Here is a 19,624-nt window from a genome sequence, read left to right on the forward strand (position 1 = left end):
CCACGGAGGCCGCCGGCGAACGGCTCCCCCAACTCCCAAAACGTGGCCGGGAGCACGGGGGCGACCCCCAGGGTCACAAAGGACATGTGATGAACAGAAACCAGCACATCGTTCCCACAAGGGCCGCCTTGGCTTCCACCGACCCATCTCAGAGGGATGCACGGAGCCTGGAAACACTCTTCTGCTTTCCAGACCGGCTTCCACGGGCGAGGCTTGCCTCGCTAACTCGGCGAAAAGTAAATGGAAGGCAGAGCGCCCTGCCCTGCTGGCCAGTCTGCGGCCAGGGAGACAGGCCTATCCACGGCCCTCACAAGTCTGGTAACAGAAGGCCCTGCAGGGCCAGCCGAGGATGCTGCCCACACCCCCCGCACGGGCCTGTGTGTCCAAGGAGGCAACACCAAACGAGCGCTAGCCTCAAACAACAGATTCTCTTCACAACTTATGAAAACTGGGTTTGTTTCCAGTTTGCCGGCATCTGGACGGGCAGCAAACAAGGGTGGTCTCGGAGTACTAGAGTCAGGGACTGGGGAGGCTCCTTCAGGTCCTGACCCTGAATCTGGAGGCCCTCAGCAGCAGGATGGCCACATGGACAGCATCTGCCTCTGGAACCACGAGAACCCACACACAACTCTGTCACTCAAGCCTCCCCTTGGAACCGCTCTGAGAAAAGCACTTGGAAGCCAGGCACGTCCTGAGGGAGACAGGGGATTTCGGTGGCGTGGCCCCGCACGGACAGAGGGCTCCAGGGGTGTGCTGACGGGCCCATACTGTCCTTCTCGCTGCAGAGTCCTTCCCTGAGGACAGGAGTCTCCCTGTCCTGCTCTGTGGACCCCTCCCCGCCCTGCTCCCCTCCCTCCTTTGACCTCTCAGAGGCACTGGGAAGTCTCAGTTGAAAGCACCTTCTAACTTCCGGCTCAGAGCACTGTCATCTCTTTGCTGGTCTTGTGACCCTTCGCTCCCTGCGCACGTGCCTTCCCTAACCGTGAGAAATGCACCGTCTGTCCTTCTAAAATCTCGAATGTACTACTTACAGAATGAAAACCCCCCAGCCTTGCTTGACTGCAGGAACAGGGTACCCAGGAGCAGCAGGGTCGCCAAGGGGCTGCGTGCTCTGTGGGCGTGGACCCCTCATTCTTGAACTTGTCTGGAAACAGGCGCTGGTCCACAGGGTGCCACACACACCGGCCACTTTTAGAGTCAGTCTTCCAGGTCTCCTTTGTCTAGCTGCCTAGTCTAATCTCTGGCCATTTCCCAAAGGAGAACATTCTGGGAGGAGGGCCTCCTGTGCAAGCAACTCCAGGCTCTGCCTCTGCAAACTGAAAATCACGACATGCCCCAAACTTTGGCTTTCTCAAGGGTGACATCAAATGCAAACACCCAGAGCTCAGCATTCGGGTGGGGAAGGATCCCCACACTCTCTGCCTCCGGCAGGGCCACAGCGATGATCGTGAGACAGGCACAACGCTGACGTGCAGAGAGAAGGGGGCAGGCAGTGGCGCGGAAGAAACCTCTCTACCCGGGGCGTGCCGGCCGCAGATCCACGGGCACCTCGCCAGCTCCCCGTGGGAGACGGGGAGGACACCGTGAGGTGGAGACCACGCTCACAGCCAGCCCCTGGCTTCCAAGCAAGGCCCGGAGCGAAGGGCTTGGCTTTGCTTGATCACGGAGGACCACGGATTCCATCTCCGTGTAACAGCCTCCAGCCATCGGAGTGGCCCAGTCTGCATGTGAAAGGGCTCCGTGGTCGTCAAACAAACAAACACCAACTCAAAGGAGCCTCAACCTCCGGCAGAAGGAAACCCCACTTAGGATCACAAACCAAGAGAACCATCAGTTCCGCTAGGAAACTTGGCCGCTTCCCCACCATCTCTTCTGACACTGCAGCCAGGGAAGGTGTGAGAGCATCACTGCGTGAAGAGGCCACCGCAGGAGAGCAGGGGTGCTAACACGGAGAGATGAGACCTCCCCCTGCGCGGCTGGGGTGTGAGAGAGACACCGGCTTTCTGTCAAGTGCGCTGCTAGGTCACGCCATGGCCAGGCCATCCCAGCTTCAAGATCGTGAGAGCACGAGCTTTATTTTGAAATGTCGAGATGTTTACACTCCGATCTCCGCGCACAGGAAGAGGTCCCCACAAAGGGGCGGCCAGCCCTGCCCTGCTTTGCCAAAGGCCTGGAGCAGAGCAAGTAGCTAGCCCATCTGTGACTCACACACCCTGCCCCCTTCACGGGGAGCCTCTCCCGGTTGAGCTTCCCGAATCATGAGATCTGCATGAACATCAGGCGAGGCTCAGCAGCCCCGTCAAGATGAGCACGTTGCCCATTAGGGGCCGACTGGCGGTTGGGAGTACTGCTTAGGGGGTTTGAGGCTACGCTCCCAGCTTTAGCTAAGGACAGAAAACAAATCACCAATCTGATTTTTGCGACTGAGAATAAGCCACGAGGAAGCACTACCATTTCTGAGAAACATCAGGCCTTTACGAGTGAAGAGATGGTGCCATGAGCACATGGCTCCGTAGACGCGTGTTTCTGAACATCAGCTACTACTACGTTTAGCCTACGTAAAGAAAAACAAAACGGACGAGTGATCTAAATGCAGATGTGGGGGGACTTGCGGGGGCTGTCCCCAGGTCCTATCTGGACTGTCAAAACAGCTCCAACCTCTAGGGTATTTACTGATTTATCTACAAATACTTACTGGGCAATTCTATGCCAGGCACTGGGTCTAATGCTCAGGATGTGAACCCTCAGTGAACCCAGTCTTCAGTACACCACACAGAGTGGAAAGACTTCCCTCCACCTGCCGCAGTCAAGCCACAAAGCAAGTAGGGGAAGGAGGAAGGAAGGACAGAGGAGTGACCCCATCTGTGCTGAGAACTGACGGGTAGGGGACATGTGTGTTGGGGGGGTGAGAGAGGACACACATGGCCACTGATGTGGCTACTCAGCAGTCCAAGAAGAACCAGGACTCACGGCGCTGAAACCTTCCCCATTCCCTTACCACTCGCTGCTGGTTTCACTGTGAATATGTACAATCAGACCGAAGGCGGTGTCACCGACACCAAGCAGCATCTCTGGACCTAAGTATTTGAACAGGAGGATCCCTGTGAGCCCGCGGGGAAGGGTGGCAGCACCTGAGCCAGGAGGGGCTCGGGCCAGCGCAGCACCTGCTTCCCCGACCACCACGGACATGGCACGTGGGCCAGCACAAGGGCTTAACTGCCAAAGATCGCTTCTCGGGAATAAGAAGTAACGTAACTGTGCTGAGCAAGCTCCCCGTTTACACGGTATTTTTTTTTTTTAGTGTTTTATTTATTTATTCATGAGAGTCACAGAGAGAGAGAGAGAGGCAGAGGGAGAAGCAGGCTCCCCGCCTAGCAGGGAGCCTGATGCGGGACTCGATCCCAGGACCCTGGGTTCATGACCTGAGCCGAAGGCAGACACTTAACCATCTGAGCCACCCAGGCGCCCCTACACGGTGTTTTAAAGCAGTGTAAACACTGGACAGGGGCTCAGTATTATTTCAGGAGATGCTGCTCCCCCCAAAAAGTACATTAGTCTAAAACTTAATTCCAAACAGTGAGTCCACATTTTGTCAAACCCATTCTGAGACGGTGTACCTGGAGTGCACAGGACAAGGATGGATGACGGCCCCTAGCCCTGAGAACCAGCTTGCCACCCAGGCTGCCCCGGCCCCCCGCCTCAGGGAAGTGTCTTCCTCCACCAAAGCCCAGCTGTCCAGGCCACGAGGTCTCCTGCCGGCTCCACTGCCCCACGAACCAGACCCTTCAGCATGGGGACTTCTGACAGCCACATGCCTCTGCCAGGAGCACCTCAGCTTGTCAAACCTCGTACTCTGCCCCTGGAGCCGACACAGTGACACACAAGGGAAAAGGCCATTCTTCCGAACGTCACCCGCTAGAGAGCCTCACAGTTCCAGGAACAATGGAAACGCCAGCAAACGGACACTGAGACATTCCATTCACGTGGACGCAGAAGCCAAATGTGCAAATGCAAGTGCTTTCAACCTGATTCCCCAGGAAGGATAAAGTGATTTCATCTATGTGAAGGCAAAGTGTCAATGAACAAACTGACAAGTGACCGTTAAACCTCATTGTCTTCACATCAAAAATAATCATCAGTAAGACGGGTCTCTGCCAAGGTGCTGCAGAACACGGAAGGCACTATGTGAGCCAAGACGGTGTCCTCCCTCTGCTGACGACGCCCCAGCAGGAGCAGGGGAAACGGGAAACAGCGTCCATGGACGCTGCCGGGCCATCCCCTCACCACGCCAACCAAGCAAGCTGGCTTCCACGTCCAGCTAGGGCCCTGCTCTGTGCTGATGCCGGCCTATAGACAAAAAGAGCCTGTCCCCCGTGCCAAGCACATGGGCTTCTGGAAATGTTACCAGAATCTTCTGGAGGATGAAAGATGGGAGTTCAAACTCCTCTTTTTTTTTTTTTTAAAGATTTTATTTATTTATTTGATAGAGAGAGAATGAGAGAAAGAGAGCACATGAGAGGGGGGAGGGTCAGAGGGAGAAGCAGACTCCCTGCCAAGCAGGGAGCCTGATGCGGGACTCGATCCCGGGACTCCAGGATCATGACCTGAGCCAAAGGCAGTCACCCAACCAACTGAGCCACCCAGGCGCCCATCAGTTCAAACTCGTATAGTATTATTTCAGGAGATGCTGCTCACCCCCAAAAGTACATTAGTCTAAAAATTAACTTTCCTTAGCCTCCATCTCCTTATCACTCCTGAAAGTAATGGTTTAAATTTCTCTGGTAATGTGGGAAATTATCCAGAAATTTTACTCCAGTGAAGCACTTCAAAATTTTACAAGGCATTTTCTGACCTGTTTACAACTGATTCGTCCCTAGATGCCCTGTGAGTGACAGGTGCGCGCTCATCTCCAGAGCAAGAAGTCAAGCAAGGACAAGAACCACAGCCTGAGTAACGGTGACCAACAAAGAGATGAAAAATCCTTGCCGTGGAAGTGGGGGACCCGTCCCAGCGGGAGAGGGGACCAGGGCTTCCGCCATCGCCATCTGCAGTCTGGCGGGAGACAGACGGGCAGTGCCTCCATGACCCCGAGGCAAGAGGACAGGACCGCCAGAGACACTCAGGTGCCCGTCCCGCACGGGCTCGTGGGGCTGACCTGCTGGTTCAGGCCTGCTCCCCTTGGGCGGACTCAGCCCTAACTCACTTCCAACCTGGGAGCAAGAACCCAGGCTGGCCTCCAGCTTCTCACCAGCGACAATGAATCATGTCTTTTAAGTGGGAAACAAGTTGAAACACCTTCTCACAATAAATATTTGAGAAATTCACCTTTTGACCATTCAGAAAGCATGTATTTATTTTACTAAAATAGCTTGGTCAGTTTGGGCATCTAACACAACAGACAGACTCTACTGGCCTTATTTAAAAACTACCAGATTGTAAGAAAAATAAACTTACCTTCTACTCCAATTATTTAAACCTTCAGTGAAATTAACTAGCACTTCTGAAAACCTTAAGAAAGGCCCTTCAGCAGTAACTTGAGTTTTCTTACCCTGGAAACCCTTTCGTACAACTATCCGTTCTGAGGGTCTATTTCAGCGCCGGGAAGATGACAGGAGCAGGGGAGAGCAGCAAGACGGCAGCGGCAGGCAGGCGACGGTAAACGGAGAAGGGCCACCGGCGTCCTACGCCCCCTCAGCACTCGCTGGCGCACACGGAGGCAAATGTGCCCGAGACCACAACGCGCAATCCCTCGGACAGCGGCAGGCCCGGGCCCAGGCTCGCGCAAACCTCTCTTCCCAGACAGCACGGACTCAGCAGCAACCATGCGCCACGACTTCACAGGCCGAACTGCAGCTCGGGGGCTCCCTGCTCAGCCGCCTCCGTCCAGGGGCGGCACGACTCACGCCGCTGCCGCACATACCTGTGCGTGACCTCGGAGTGGCAAGGGGGACAGTCTAGCAGGTTGGCAGCTACTCCAGATGCCATGTCGCTCCAACCAAGCCTAACTCACCGTCTCGCCTCTTTCCAAAGATGACAAGGCTTTGCCCGTGGGGTCCTACCCGCCAGCCACCAGAAACGTCTCAGTCACGGCATCCCCTGTGTCCGTAGCTCCGAGGGAGGGAAGGGCTCCCTGGAACGTGCTGCTCAGGCAGGCATGTGGGTCCCACTCTGCTTCCAGGGGCCCCACACACCCACTGCGCCGCCCATCACAGCGTGTCTCTGCTGGCTGGCGCTGACATTCCACGTACTCAGCTCTCCACAGTCGTGAGAGGTGAGCAGGGAACAAACTGAAAGAAGCCAACACTCTCTGACCCACTAGGGCTCCAGGCTGGTTCAAAGACTCGGAACACGGTGCCAGGTCCACAACACAGCAAACTTCACGGTCAAGCTCGTTCAAGGGCGGCTTCCGCCATCTCCGGCAAGTCTTCAGAGAACAGATTCACGGGCATGACCGGTGTCAGGCTGTATTTTCCAACTATACCAAAAATTAACTTTCATCTGGCTTCTGTAAAAGCTGCCCAAACTGTTGATCAATTTCAAAAGCAATATACTGCATAAAATGGAAGAAATGGCTCCCAACAGGAATGGTATTGCAGGGTAAATCCCTACAGAATTCACAGAGCAGGCAAACGTGGGCCAGCCCCTAGCAGCCTTCAGGCCGCATTACCTTACATGTGCATCGTGACTCAGTGTCTCTAGGCCCAGGACAAGGACTGACCACACCCGCAGATAATGAATTTCTTCCACCTGAAGCAAAGAATAAGAATTCTGTGTGTAGGAGTGCCTGGGTGGCTCAGTCGGTCGAGCATCCAACTCGGTTTTGGCTCAGGTCATGATCTCAGGGTTGTGAGATCGAGCCCCGCATCGGGCTCCACGCTCAGCAAAGAATCTGCTTGAGTTTCTTTCTCCCTCTGCCTCTGCCCCTTCCCCTGCCCCCCCCCGCCGCATGTGTCTGTGTATGCCCACACATGCGTGCACTCTCTCTCTCTTAAATAAATAAAATCTTAAAAAAAAAAGAATTCTGTGTGTAACACATGGAACAGTTTTTTTTTAAGATTTTATTTATTTATTAGAGAGAGAGAGAGAGAGAGCGCTTAACGCGCACAAGCAGGCAGAGCAGCAGAGGCAGAGGGAGAAGCAGGCTCCCCGCCAAGCAGGGAGCCCGACGCGGGGCTCGATCCCAGGACCCTGGGACCGTGACCTGAGCCGAAGGCAGACGCTTCACTGATAGAGCCCCCCAGGCGCCCCTATATATGGAACGGTTGATCGTTGTGCTACCTAGAATTATCTGTCCCATAAAAGAATCGTGTGCCAGGATACTCCAGGATCCTGGAGCCTATTCTGACATAAAAAGAAAGCAACACTTGTCACAACTTGTCAGCTGTGGCCTTCTGCTAAACTTCTATGAACAGCACATACAGATGTCTCAAAAGAATCTTCATCCCCACCATGAGTCAGTGGATATTTAATGAACACTTGGCGTGAGAAGAGGGGCCAGAAAGATCTAAGGAGAAGGGATAGCCACAGCAGGCCCCAAACAGTGCAAACGGCCACACGCACAGAGGACAGCAGTGGGTGCCAGGCGGCCCCAACAGGTCATCCTTCCTGCAAAACCAGGGGTTCTATGATCATGTGAAACCGAACTGGAGAATTTCAAATCTGTGAAATTGACATTCCACAAACTACAAATTACAGAGATTTCAATTTAGAAATGGTACATTCTACCATTTTCTTTCAAAATGCTTTTTTGGAATGGACTATTTTGGGGGTTTTTTTGTTGTTGAGTGGGAAGTCAACAATTCTATTATAAAAATTTTTACCCCAGACACTCAAACCTTTCTTAAAGTGAAAAAAAGATTCTACTCGAGCATCCCTGAAGCAGTCTGTCCGTCGGCCATGAGCCCGAGTTCCCCGTGAGAGGTGGGAGACGGACACTACAGTCTCACCGTGTCTGGACCCCACGATCCCATCCTGCCCCAGTCACCCCCTACCCTTCTGCACGTCTGACAGCGGTGGGGGCTGCAGTTTAACTTGGGTGCACATTCTTCTGCTTCTACGTTTCTCTGCTATCCAAGCTCAGCAGCAGGCCCGTCCCCAGAGCCTCCAGATGAAAGCCCAGCACAGGCAACGCCCTGACATGGGCTCTGTGAGACCCTGGGCAGCAGCCTGTGCCCTCAGGGCTGATGCCACAGACGGGGCCGTGCCCCCCACGTGTCCCAACACACACCCCGGCACGGCACCCAAGCTGAAGCCTTAAAAAGGACCAAGGAGAAAAAGTTGCCGGGAAGCCTCTGGGCATTTGCCCCAGTGCACCCTGGGCTCTGAAGCTCCAGGACCATGCTGTCCACTCTTGCTTTCAGAGGCTCTGGGGCCTGGTCACAGTCACAGAAGTTACCTTAGGAAATGTGGGGGATCAGCAGGAATACATGGAGTTTCTTCCAAAATGGCATTAGATCCGTGTCCGGGCCCATCGCTGCACTGCGCTGCCCAGCTCCGACGTCGCCCAGAGACTTTTATAACCTGAGTGCCAACCACCCCCTCCAGAGGCTCCAGGAGCCCAGTGCTCACGCCTCTCCTCTGGCCCTCACTCTGCGGGGCATCCAGCTCCCTGCGTCCCCCTCCTAAACCAGACCATTCCGGGAGCAAACATCATTAGCTTCTCGAGTCAAAGGATAAGGCCAGGAAGAAGTTGTGAACTTCTTCTCCGTGGCCCGCGGAGAGGGGGCGGCGAGGACACGGGGGCCCATGGGCCAGGGGAACGAGGGGCTCTGACTGTGCTCACGGAGGGCAGCCCTTGGAACGAGCTGACCACGACTTTCCAAAACAGGCCCTGCCAGGCTGGCCACCCCCGGCCCCAGATCACACAGGACTCTTACAACCTGGTACATTCTGACTGTGCCCCTTACTCACGCATGTCGCCTGAAATGAGTGTGGACAACACTCGACCCCCAGCCCGACCTAAAAAACCAGATGGCCCACCTTTCTGGGATTAGACACAGTTAGCTGTGTACCCGCAGCCCAAACAACCATGCTTATTTGGGAGTGAGGTGACACCTGTAAGCGATGAACAAATTGATAATTTGGGGTTTTTAAAAGGGCAATTCAAGAGGGTTGAGTTACATACAGGATCATAAGGAAAAGGGAAAAAACAAACGGTCTCTGGTACTGGAACCAAGTCTTTTCCCCGCAACTCTAAGCACATTCCACAGAAACCACGTGAGCCCACCACCGACCGGGGGCAAGGCCACCGACTCAGGCCGGGACGCCCTCCTTAGCGCGAGTCATCACGACCTCAACCGTGACTACAGCAAGAGGCCAAGGACATCCTCCTTGGGAAGCACGGGGCACAGACAGGGTGTCCGTCATCCGTGTCACACGCTGCTGCCCCTTCCAGAACCCCATACCCAGCATCGCCTCGCAGACCGTCTCCCCTGACCTGTCATGTTCTTCCATCAGCCTGTCTTCATCAACTTGGTTTTCACTGGGCACTAACCTGTCTGTAACCCCGCTCTTTTCAGGAGCCCATTTATGATCACCAATAAAATGTTTTTTAATGATATGACAACATACAGAATTTATGTTAGGGACGCGTGGGGGGCTCAGTCAGTGAAGCGTCTGCCTTCAGCTCAGGTCGTGATCCCAGGGTCCTGGGATGGAGCCCTGCATCGGGCTCCCTGCTCAGCGGGGAGTGTGCTTGAGATTCTCTCTCCCTCTGCCCCTCCCCTCCCCCCACCACGTGCCCACTTGCTCTCTCTTGAAAAAAATTAAAAAATAAAGATATGGTGCCTTGCAGTAAATAACGGGACTCCAAACTGATATACAGCAACACATCAATTCATGCAAACCATTTGGAATTCTTAAGAAATAACCACTTTGAAACCTGTGGTTTTTAAAACTGCAGGCACTTAAATACTTTTCTAAGAGCAATCTGTCTCCTCACAGCTCTGGGCCGTTATCAGGAACTCAGCAACTCCACGCAACGCCGAGCCCACAGCCCTGTAGAGGTCTGCGTGTTAACAGAGCCTCTCTAATATGAACTAGCTGACCAGACGGTCTCTCCAGCTGAGCCCGTCATGGGGAGGCCATGGCAGGGAAGGTGCTCACCCATCTCAGAGGTTTTAACATGAGACGCCGCTACAGGTCGATGGTAAACCTGACACGGACACACTGATGGTGGGCTTTCTCCCCAGCATGTCCATACGTGGCAGCCACTTCACGAGGACCCCATCCGCCTCCGTGCCCTCGGGCGCCAACCACGGTCAGAAGTCAGGCTGCTGGGGGAGCCCCTCCCGGGGCAGAGTCAGCAGAAAGCACACATCACAGCATGCTTTCTCCTAATGCAACGGTCAAGCAGAATGGTCCTCAATTATGATCTCTTCTTCAAAGTAAAGTAAAATTCAGTATCAGAAAAATTTCTCTAGTTTGCCCCAATCCTTTTTTTTAAGGTTTTATTTATTTATTTGAGAGAGAGAGAAAGCACATGAGCAGGGGCAGAGGGAGAGGGAGACGCAGGCTCCCCACTGAGCAGGGAGCCCGACGTGGGGCTCAATCCCAGGACCCCGGGACCATGACCTAAGCCACCCACGTTCTGCACGTTTGTCCCAATCGTAACAACAGGTACTGTCCATCAGTCATGTCCAACGGACACAATCTCCTAGAGAGTAGTGCTTCCCACAGAGTGTGTTGGCTCGTCAAGAACTCATACTCAGATAAAAAGAAAATCTGTATTTTTTCTCCCAGATATTATAAGCTCGAAGTTTGATCTCTTTTTCTGTGTTCATTTAGCAGCATTCTGCAGTTTCCCCAAATGAAATATTTTTCACATTAATCACATCAAAGACACTTAAAAAGATGAAATATTTTGTTTTTAAGATAACCCGAGGGGCGCCTGGGTGGCTCAGTCGTTAAGCGTCTGCCTTCGGCTCAGGTCATGATCCCAGGGTCCTGGGATCGAGTCCCACATCGGGTTCCCTCCTCGGCGGGAAGCCTGCTCTCCCTCTCCCACTCCCGCTGCTTGTGTTCCTGCTCTCGCTATCTCTGTCTGTCAAATAAATAAATAAAATCTTTAAAAAAAAAAAGATAACCCGAGGAACTCCCAGAATCATCCAGTACTGAGCTCCTCAGTGGGTGCAGTTTAAACCAAACAAACATCAGGCTTTAAGTGGCTGGCCAGACCCGCGGGGTTATCGACCCAGAATCCACGGGGACAGACAGAGCAATCAGTTCTGTGCAATCGCTGCAAGCACCATCTCTACCATGGACGTTAAATACCCAATAGCTGGGACCGGGGCATCCCTCTCGTCCTCAAATTTAATGTGTAAAAAAATGAAGCGATTCCACTCCCGGGTGCCTACCAAGAGGAACGAAAACACAGGTTCTCACCTGGACAGGCACGGTCATCACAGTGAGAAACTGGAAGCACCCCAAGTGTCCACCAACAGAGGAACATGGTCCATCCACACGATGGAGCAGGACCCGGCGATGGAAGGGGTGAAGGGCTGGCGCTCTCTCCACGCCCCCCCCATGTGGGAAGTGCCTGCAACAGGTCATTCCAGAGACGGAAAGTGGACCAGTGGTTCCCAGGGACAATGGGCAGTGACTCTGGTGGGGCTTCTTTCCAGGGTGACAGAATGTTCTAGAATCAGACCGGATGATGTCTACACAACTGTGCGAACATACCGAACACCACTGAATGGTATGCTTTACAATGGTCAACCTTAGGGTATTTAAATTAGATCTCAGTTTTAAAGAAAGGCTGTGCCTAAGCTCTGTTTCTCTCCCCGCTCCTGCTCTGCTGTCCCCATTCTAGCAAATTACGTCAGACGTGAGCAAAACTTTGAGAAAAACACTGTTTTCAATGTTTCAGATATGGTAACTGGTCTAACAGGAAAATCTTTGCTCAGTAAATCTACATCATTGTCTTTAGGAATCTAAACAGCTCTTTTAGTAAAAATCAACAACTCAGACCCAAAACCAGAAAACCTGAGAAGTTTACTAGAAAACGAAACCCAGGCTTTCGAAGTCGGTACTACAGCACTGAACACCTCTGTCCCCCCTCCTCCCGACGCTGTAGAAAGCCACGTGGGAAGCCTAAGTTGGCCCGTAAAGGCAGGACAAAGGTGCCAGGCACGTGAGGCCGGCTGTGCGGAGCAGGGCCAGTCGAGAGCAGACATCAGACCCTGGCAGGAGACGCAGGGGGACGGGAAGCCAGGTATGGGTGAAACAGCCTCACGTCCAGGCACGGCCAAGCGGCTCCCTCTGCCTCTCGGGGGAGGCGAAACAATCCCCCCTGAGCACCTACGTCTGGCCCTCGGCAGAGACGTGGAGACACCTCTGGCCGAAGGTGGTGACCGGCTACTGGCTATGAAAGCACAACAGTCTGTCGTCAGAAGGCCTCCGGAATATGACTGACGTGCATGGACGTGGAAGGTCCCCGTGCCGCAGGGGAGGAAAGCTCCAGAAATCACACAGTGCCTATGTTCACACAGAAAAAGCCTGCAGGATTGACAGAGATCTCTGGACATGAAATGCCATGTTGTTCTCACTTTCTTCTATCACTTTTTAAAAACAGTAAACGGGGGCGCCTGGGTGGCTCAGTCTTTAGCGCCTGCCTTCGGCTCAGGTCATGATCCCAGGGGTCCTGGGATCGAGCCCCGCGTCGGGCTCCCTGCTCGGCGGGAAGCCCGCTTCTCCCTCTCCCACTCCCGCTGCTTGTGTTCCCTCTCTCGCTGTGTCTCTCTCTGTCAAATAAATAAATAAAATCTTGGGGAAAAAAAAAAAGTCTTTAAAAAATAAAATTAAGATAAAAACAGTAAACATCTGCAGATCTTCCTCAACTTAGGATGGGGTTATGTCCCAAGAAACCTATCATAGCTTGAAAAATGTTCAGTCAAAAATTCATTTAATACCCCTAACCTACCAAGCATCTCACATGAGCCCGGCCCACCCTAGACGTGCTCAGAACATCCACGTTAGCCTACAGTTGGGCAAAATCACCTCACACAAAAAACACCGTGTGAGACAGCTCGCGGAACGTACTGAATCCTGGGCTGAAAGCGACAAACAGGACGGCTGTGCGGGGGCTGCAGCATGGTGGCTGGGGTGGCTGCTGCTGGGAGCCCTGCCCCCCATCGTGAGGATCAGACTGCACACCACCAGCCCCGGGACAAGATCCAAATTCAAAATTCGAAGCACGTTTCGACCGAGCATGCATCACTTAGGCACCGCTGTGGAAGTTGACAAACCATGAAGCTGACGCATCAGAAGGCGGGGACCGTCTCGCTGTCCTAAGAAGTAGAAGAACAAGACAAAACACAAAACGGTACCTACTGCCATTCAGGCAAAGGAAAGAAGCTTTGCAGGCGCACCTTCCGAGTTGAGGGTGATGAGGGTGACGTTGTTGCCAATGTTCTGACTTCCTGACTGTCCACAGTTGGAAACGGAGTCGCTGGCCTCGGACCCGCTCTCCCCGTCCTCGTTGTGGCTGTCCTCTTGACCCGGCACCTTCACCACAATGGTGTTCTGCCGTCGCCCGGGCACCGCGCTGAGCGGGAGACAAAAACACCAGCCAATGTTGTGAGAGCACCACGACGGACACGCAGAGACTAGCCCTGAGGCACTGCCATGTTCTTCTCTCGCCTTCATTCATCAGAGAAGCTAACTGTGCCCGGAGCGGCAGCTCACAAGGCTGCCCACACAGCTCTCTCTACTAAGATTGACAGCAACTGAACAGCCCGAAAGTCTGGGGTTGAAAGAAACCGTATGAAATTGAGAAATTTACAAACATGTTTATATCACAAAAGAAGTAAAATCACAACCCACTGGGACTCAAGGCCTAGAGTGCAGCTCTCTGATCACAGAGGTGATCCTGCAAACTTGTGGACATTTGAGTAACTTCCGAGGCCATGTCACAGGAAAGACCGGATTAAGAGGAAGTGGGAAGCGAGCCTGGAGACTCCCACTGACCCCATCCAGTCCACACTGTTAGACCTTCTGGAAGCGAGTCAGCTTTGTCAATGGCAGTTATCACTCCTAACTCTTCCCGCCGACAAAAAACACTGAAGTGGGTCTAAAAAGCCAGCCAAGAATTTCCTGGGGGATGTTCTCACCACTCTAAGGGATCCTGACGTGGAGCAATAAGACCCTGCCAGAGAAACAACACACAAGCCACCAGCTCCAAAAAGGGCTCAAAACATCTGTGTGTATTACCTGGAGACATGCTACCTGGGACTTCCACGGCCCTCTCAACATCCCTTCACGGGGCCTGGTAGGCATGGGTAAAGGGGAAGAAACGCACTTTCCCTGTTTACAGAGACAAAACGCGCTTCCAACCCCGGCCGTGCCGCGGGGAGGGGGCTCCACCTTCTGAACTTGATTCCACAGCAGCCTGCCCAAGCTGACCTCGCTCCTGAACGCTCAGAGTCTGACACTGACCTCCAGCCGAGCCCTGCCTCGCCTCCACGGGCCAGATCTCCTCAGACAGCCTCTCCCCCCACACCTGACGCAGCAGGCCATGCGCGAGGCACAGCGGGCCCCCTCGAGACCGGGCTAGGACAATAAAGGAGACAGGACACAGCTGGGGGAGGAACACTCTGCAGAAAGGACTGAGAGAAAAGGCAAAACAGAACTACTCTGTGGATGCACTGAAGGAAACAAGAGGCCAAAGAGCCCGCTCCGGCACGTTCCCAGGAAAAGCTGAGCCCAGACCGCCGGGCAGGGCTGCCCGCAGCGGACCTCACCATCACACGCTGCCTTTATGCTCTCCTATTTCTGACCAAGGTTACATTTACCGTGTCTCCAAAGAAAAAGGTGGGAGAAAAACACCACCACCTTGAAATGCCCTCATCACTCAGCAAAGTTAAAAACGCCTGTCTGTTGACTTGACATGCTGCTACAGAGACAGACAGACGTGAGTACGGGGTGGTCAGGGAGGAGGACACGAGCCCCAGTGGCTACTGTGACAAGCTCCAGCTGTCTCCCCCTAGAGCACGTGGGCACCGGAAGTTCCAAGTGCCTCTCCCCTTGACGTGTCACCTTCTCCAGTTAGCACGTCGGGACGCGGGCCTGCAGCGCCGCTCGGCCCTCCCCTACCACAAACAACTGCGGGCAACGTTGACTGGTCCTCGAGGGGACTCATCACGGTGGCAGTGGTAGTGAAAGGTGGGGTTGGTGTTGTGGCTACTGACTTGCTAATGATATTTTCCAGGGAATCCGGTGCCCTGCTGCTCAAGGGGTCGTCCATCTTGGCTACAATGGCGTTCTGCCGATCATTGTTGAGTATTACTGTAGTCTGGGGGACGACGCTAGGGAACAAAAGAATCACAAAGAAAAAGAAGACCTTAAAACAACAACATTCATTTTAAGAGTACATAAGAGTAATTCAATACAGTCCGCTCCCCATGACCCGCACTAAGGGAGGGGAGGTGGCCCCAAGCAGAAGTCACGTGTAAAGTTAATTGACAGTTTACACTGGGCAAAGAATAAACCGGAGGTGTTTTTGTTTCTTTCTTTTTTTCTTTTTAGGAGAGAGTTTACCTTTCCTCACTGCTGGCATTCTCAGCTGAGTTGAGGTAGGAATATTTACACCTTTACACAGAAAGGAGCGAGAGGTCATGGGGTGTTACGCAGTTAGCAAGGTTTCTGAAGTCCTATGTCTGCATGAAACACAGCTTCATATTTGTACTCATTCCATCCCAAAGAATTCCTACATGGCAAATCGAGGCTTTCATAAGCACCATACTTGTCAACATCATTCCACAAGGTTAGCTCTGGAAGGAAAGGGGCAAAACCACACAACGTGTATCACCTGCAGCTTCTACCAGGGGAGTGCAGGAACCACGAGAAAGGGCCTCGGCTCTTCGCTTTGAAGGAAAAGGATTATACAACAGACAGAGCCCCTACCCGCCCTGGACAGGTGGCACCCTGCCTGGGGACCCTCCGACAGGGGACCCTCCGAGAGGCAGCCCATGTGCTTCAACAAGCAGCAGCCAACAGCTTATGTCAGGGCACGTGCTCCCGGACTGCGCGGTCACTCAGCGTCTGGCCGCTGGTGCTGTGGTCCCGGCAAGTCTGTGCACGCTTTGTCAGGAGGTGGCGGGGAGCACCGGAAATGCACGGTAGAACTACCCACAAAGAGGTCATTCTTGAGTTTCACAACTCAGGGGGGCGGGTAGGGGGGAACGGGACGGTGCTTTCACGTGAGAAGACTTCACGTCACCAAAAGCACGTAGGAAGATGTAGCCCAGGGTCACCACCACACGGCTGTAAAATGCCCCCTCCCCAAATCAGGGGCACAAACAGCGCCATTACGTGCCCAAGGAAATCACAGGACCACGAGGTGTTTTTCTAAAATAAAAGCATAATCAACGGCATTTCATTCAAAAGCATTATTTTTTTCAGTGATTCTACTTGTTCTTTGTTGACACCTAAAGTAAGCCGGCAAATCCTCACAGCCTACCCCTAGGGCAGGCGTCATAGGAACCCAGGTCGTGACCCTCGCTCGACTTGGGACCATGGGCACACGCAGGCTTTCAAGATTTCAGCTTCTCTCGTATCCAAAACAGGAGATTAATGGTTCCTATGCACTTGCTCTTTCCCCGAAGCATATTCCGTGGAGCCCTGCTCTCCCGCAGGATCCCACACATGTGCCTCTCCAGCCCTCTCCTTCCATGAGCAACTAACTAGGACGACTCGGGGGCTAACAACAGTTCCCGAGTGGGAATCCACCATGGGTGGCAGCACATGAAAGGTTCTCAGAAGTCCTGAAGGGAACAGATTAAAATTTATTCAGGCACCATCTGGCAAAGTTGTTTGACTAAATAGACCTTTTCCCCCTAACAGTTCTTGTTAAGGGCAAGGAAATAATGTTCTGCAGCAACCAGCTTCAAGGTAAATGAGTAGCCCTCGGGGTCCCCCACGGCGTCCAGGGGGTCCCTGGACGCGGACAGCTCTCCGCAACGCCATGTCCAAATCCTCACCTCGCAGAATGTACTCTTTCCTAAAAAGGTTTCACTTTGAGAGAGCACCCTGGTCAATGTGTTTACTCCCTCTCACAAAGCCCTTTTCCCACCTTAAAATAAAACGAGCTGTCCCTGCAACTACAGAGACAGGCGCCGTCCATCTGGGACGGAAGCCCCCCAGGAGAGCACGGGGCCCCTCGGAGACAGCAGGCTGCATGCGAGAAAGCCCATGCCTCTGCTGCTCACCGAAACACCCCAGGGCGCTACCAGCTTACTGGTGCTGCTTCCAACAAAACTGACAGACCAACTCGTACCTTTTCAGCCCAGAGATCATCAAAAACCATCATTGACGAGAGCTTACAAAGACCTTAGTCACAACCTGAGGAGCTGAGAGGCACCTCTCCTTCCACGTAGTTATTTATGTGAACCCACTTTCTCAGCACTTACAACTTTAAAAACTACCACTGGAAGTAGGACCAAGGCTGAACCTTGTCTCACTTTAAGTGCTAATTCATAATCATCTGCGGATTCAAGAATTAACCAAAACTAAAGCCCCATCCATCTCAAGAATGCATTCCTAAAACTAGATTATTAAGAATTAAGTTACAGGAGTAACACACATATGCTGTTTTGTTCAACTGTGTACTAATAACTGTCACGAGAACTGAATCCAAAACACCCTTTTTAACGCTTGGGGCCTCATGGCTACAGGAAATACATTTTTCAGTTTCAGTGTCTCTCTCTGTTCCTGTTGCACAGAAGCAGGTCACAGCCGGTGGACACGGCAAACTTCAGGGAGGGGATGAACTTTCAAAAAGCAGAGGAATAAGGTGAAATTCAACCGTGGAAAGCTCATTCGTGGGTGCTTGTACAGACGATGGTATTCAGAATATAAAGCAAACACCCGAGAAAGCGATGAATCAGCGTTCTAATATGCCAGAAACCACACCCTTTCGACTAATGCAATGCATTTATATCAACCTCAAACTGTATAAGAGACTATTTCATTTTTCAAAAAGCAAGGAACATCTATATCACACTAATAAGATTGAAATGGTCTAGGGTTAATATGGGAAAATTGCCACAATAATATAAGTGTCTTGCCTAGGCTGAATTACACTCTCCAATTATTCAATCACACTGATCTGCATGTGCTATGAAGCGATTCTGCAGATGTGATTAAAAGTCCTAACTGGCGGACCTTAAGTTAACCAAAAGGGAGATTATCCTGGGTGGGCCTGGCCTGATCAGGTGAGGGGTGGAGGTTTTCTTCCTGGTCTTGGACATGCCAGGGGGCTCCTGCTAGCTGATCCTGATCTCCGCCTCCTCCTGCCGACCTGCCCTAGACTTCAATGTGCTTGGCTGCCCCCACAACTGTGTGAGCCAGCTCCAGTACAAATCCTTAGAGGGTCTACTGTCCCTCGCTCACTCTGCCGTGCCTCCTCTCCTCCCTCGCTCTCTCTCACGCACACACACTACTGGTTCTGCTTTCAGACAATTACAGAAGTAATAAAAGTACTATACAGAGTCCCATGTCCCCGGTGGTGACATCCTATAAAGCCTGCGGTATAGTATGGAAAGCGGAACACTTCCGTGAATGAGACGACAGTCCTTACTCGGATTTCACGGGCTCCGCATGCACCGCTGTCGGGGGGGCGGGGGCCGGGCGGATCAACCCCATGCGCAAACCCATGTCCCCGCGCCACCACTGCTGAGGAGCAGCCTCATGCTGCCCCTTCAGACATGCCCGCCCTCCCAGCTCATCCCTGTCCCCCAGCAACCGCTAACCTGCTCTCCACCAATATGGTTCTTACACTTGGGCAATGTTAGAGACGTGATGACCTTGGAGACCGGTTTTCTGGGCTCGGCAGAATCCCCGAGGTCAGTTCCCTCTGGGTCACTGCTGAGGACATTCCCACGGCACAGGGGGACTCGCAGGTGTGGGTAATTACAAACAACGCTGCCACGGACATTCATGTGGAGCTTGTGAACATATGTTTTCATTTCTCTGGGCTAAATGCCCAAGAACGGGACTGCTGGGCCATATGGTGCGTCCATGTGTAGCCTTACGCACTCCTGCCAGAGTCTTCCAGAGCGGCTGCCCCATTCTCCATCCCCACCAGCAGCACAGGAGAGGTGCAGTTTCTCCACATCCTCGCCCGCGCCCGGTGGTGGTGCTGTTTCTATGTCGCCATTCTGACCGACGTGGAGTGGCCCTCACCGTGGTCTGGACTTGCCGTACCCTGATGACTAATGATCTTGTGCTCATTCGCCATCCATATCTCCCCTTGGGCAACGTCTCTATTTGTGTTTCCTACCCACTTGCTAGCGGGGCTGCTTTTCTGCAGGCGCGCGCTGTGCGAGCCTCCCCACCCCGCCTGCAGCCTGTCCCTCCATCGTCCCCACGGGTTTCTCGAGGAGCCTAAGTTCATCATTTTCGTCATGTCCAACTCATCACTATTTTCACAGGCGCTGCTTTCGGTATCGAGTCTAAGAGGTTTGAGCCAGGCCTTAGGTCTCAAAGATTTTCTCCTACAGCTTCATCTGCAGGTCTCACAGCTTTACACTGAAATCTGTCCTCCACAGGAAATTAATTTCTGTTCCAGGGATGACATGACCCCAGGCTCCGTCCTCTCATTCTGCCTGCAGATGTCCCGGTGCCCTGG

General features: G+C 53.0%; 1 protein-coding gene across 6 annotated transcripts in view; it reads right to left on the reverse strand.

Moving 5' to 3' along the window:
* BANP (BTG3 associated nuclear protein) overlaps positions 1-19,624 on the reverse strand; it is a 127,705-nt gene that overhangs the window by 64,375 nt on the left and 43,706 nt on the right. For 4 of the 6 annotated variants that reach the window (XM_081806249.1, XM_081806247.1, XM_081806252.1 and 1 more), the window contains 2 exons: positions 15,186-15,302; positions 13,368-13,543 (listed from right to left, as the gene is read on the reverse strand). In XM_081806249.1, the coding sequence (XP_081662375.1) occupies positions 13,368-13,543; positions 15,186-15,302 (293 nt within the window). The remainder of the gene's footprint in view (positions 1-13,367; positions 13,544-15,185; positions 15,303-19,624) is intronic. The other 2 variants (XM_081806250.1, XM_081806251.1) reach the window with 1 other exon arrangement.

Source organism: Leptonychotes weddellii, chromosome 16 (genome assembly GCF_054177405.1).
Source record: "Leptonychotes weddellii isolate Sample4059 chromosome 16, ASM5417740v2, whole genome shotgun sequence".
Taxonomy (NCBI): domain Eukaryota; kingdom Metazoa; phylum Chordata; class Mammalia; order Carnivora; family Phocidae; genus Leptonychotes; species Leptonychotes weddellii.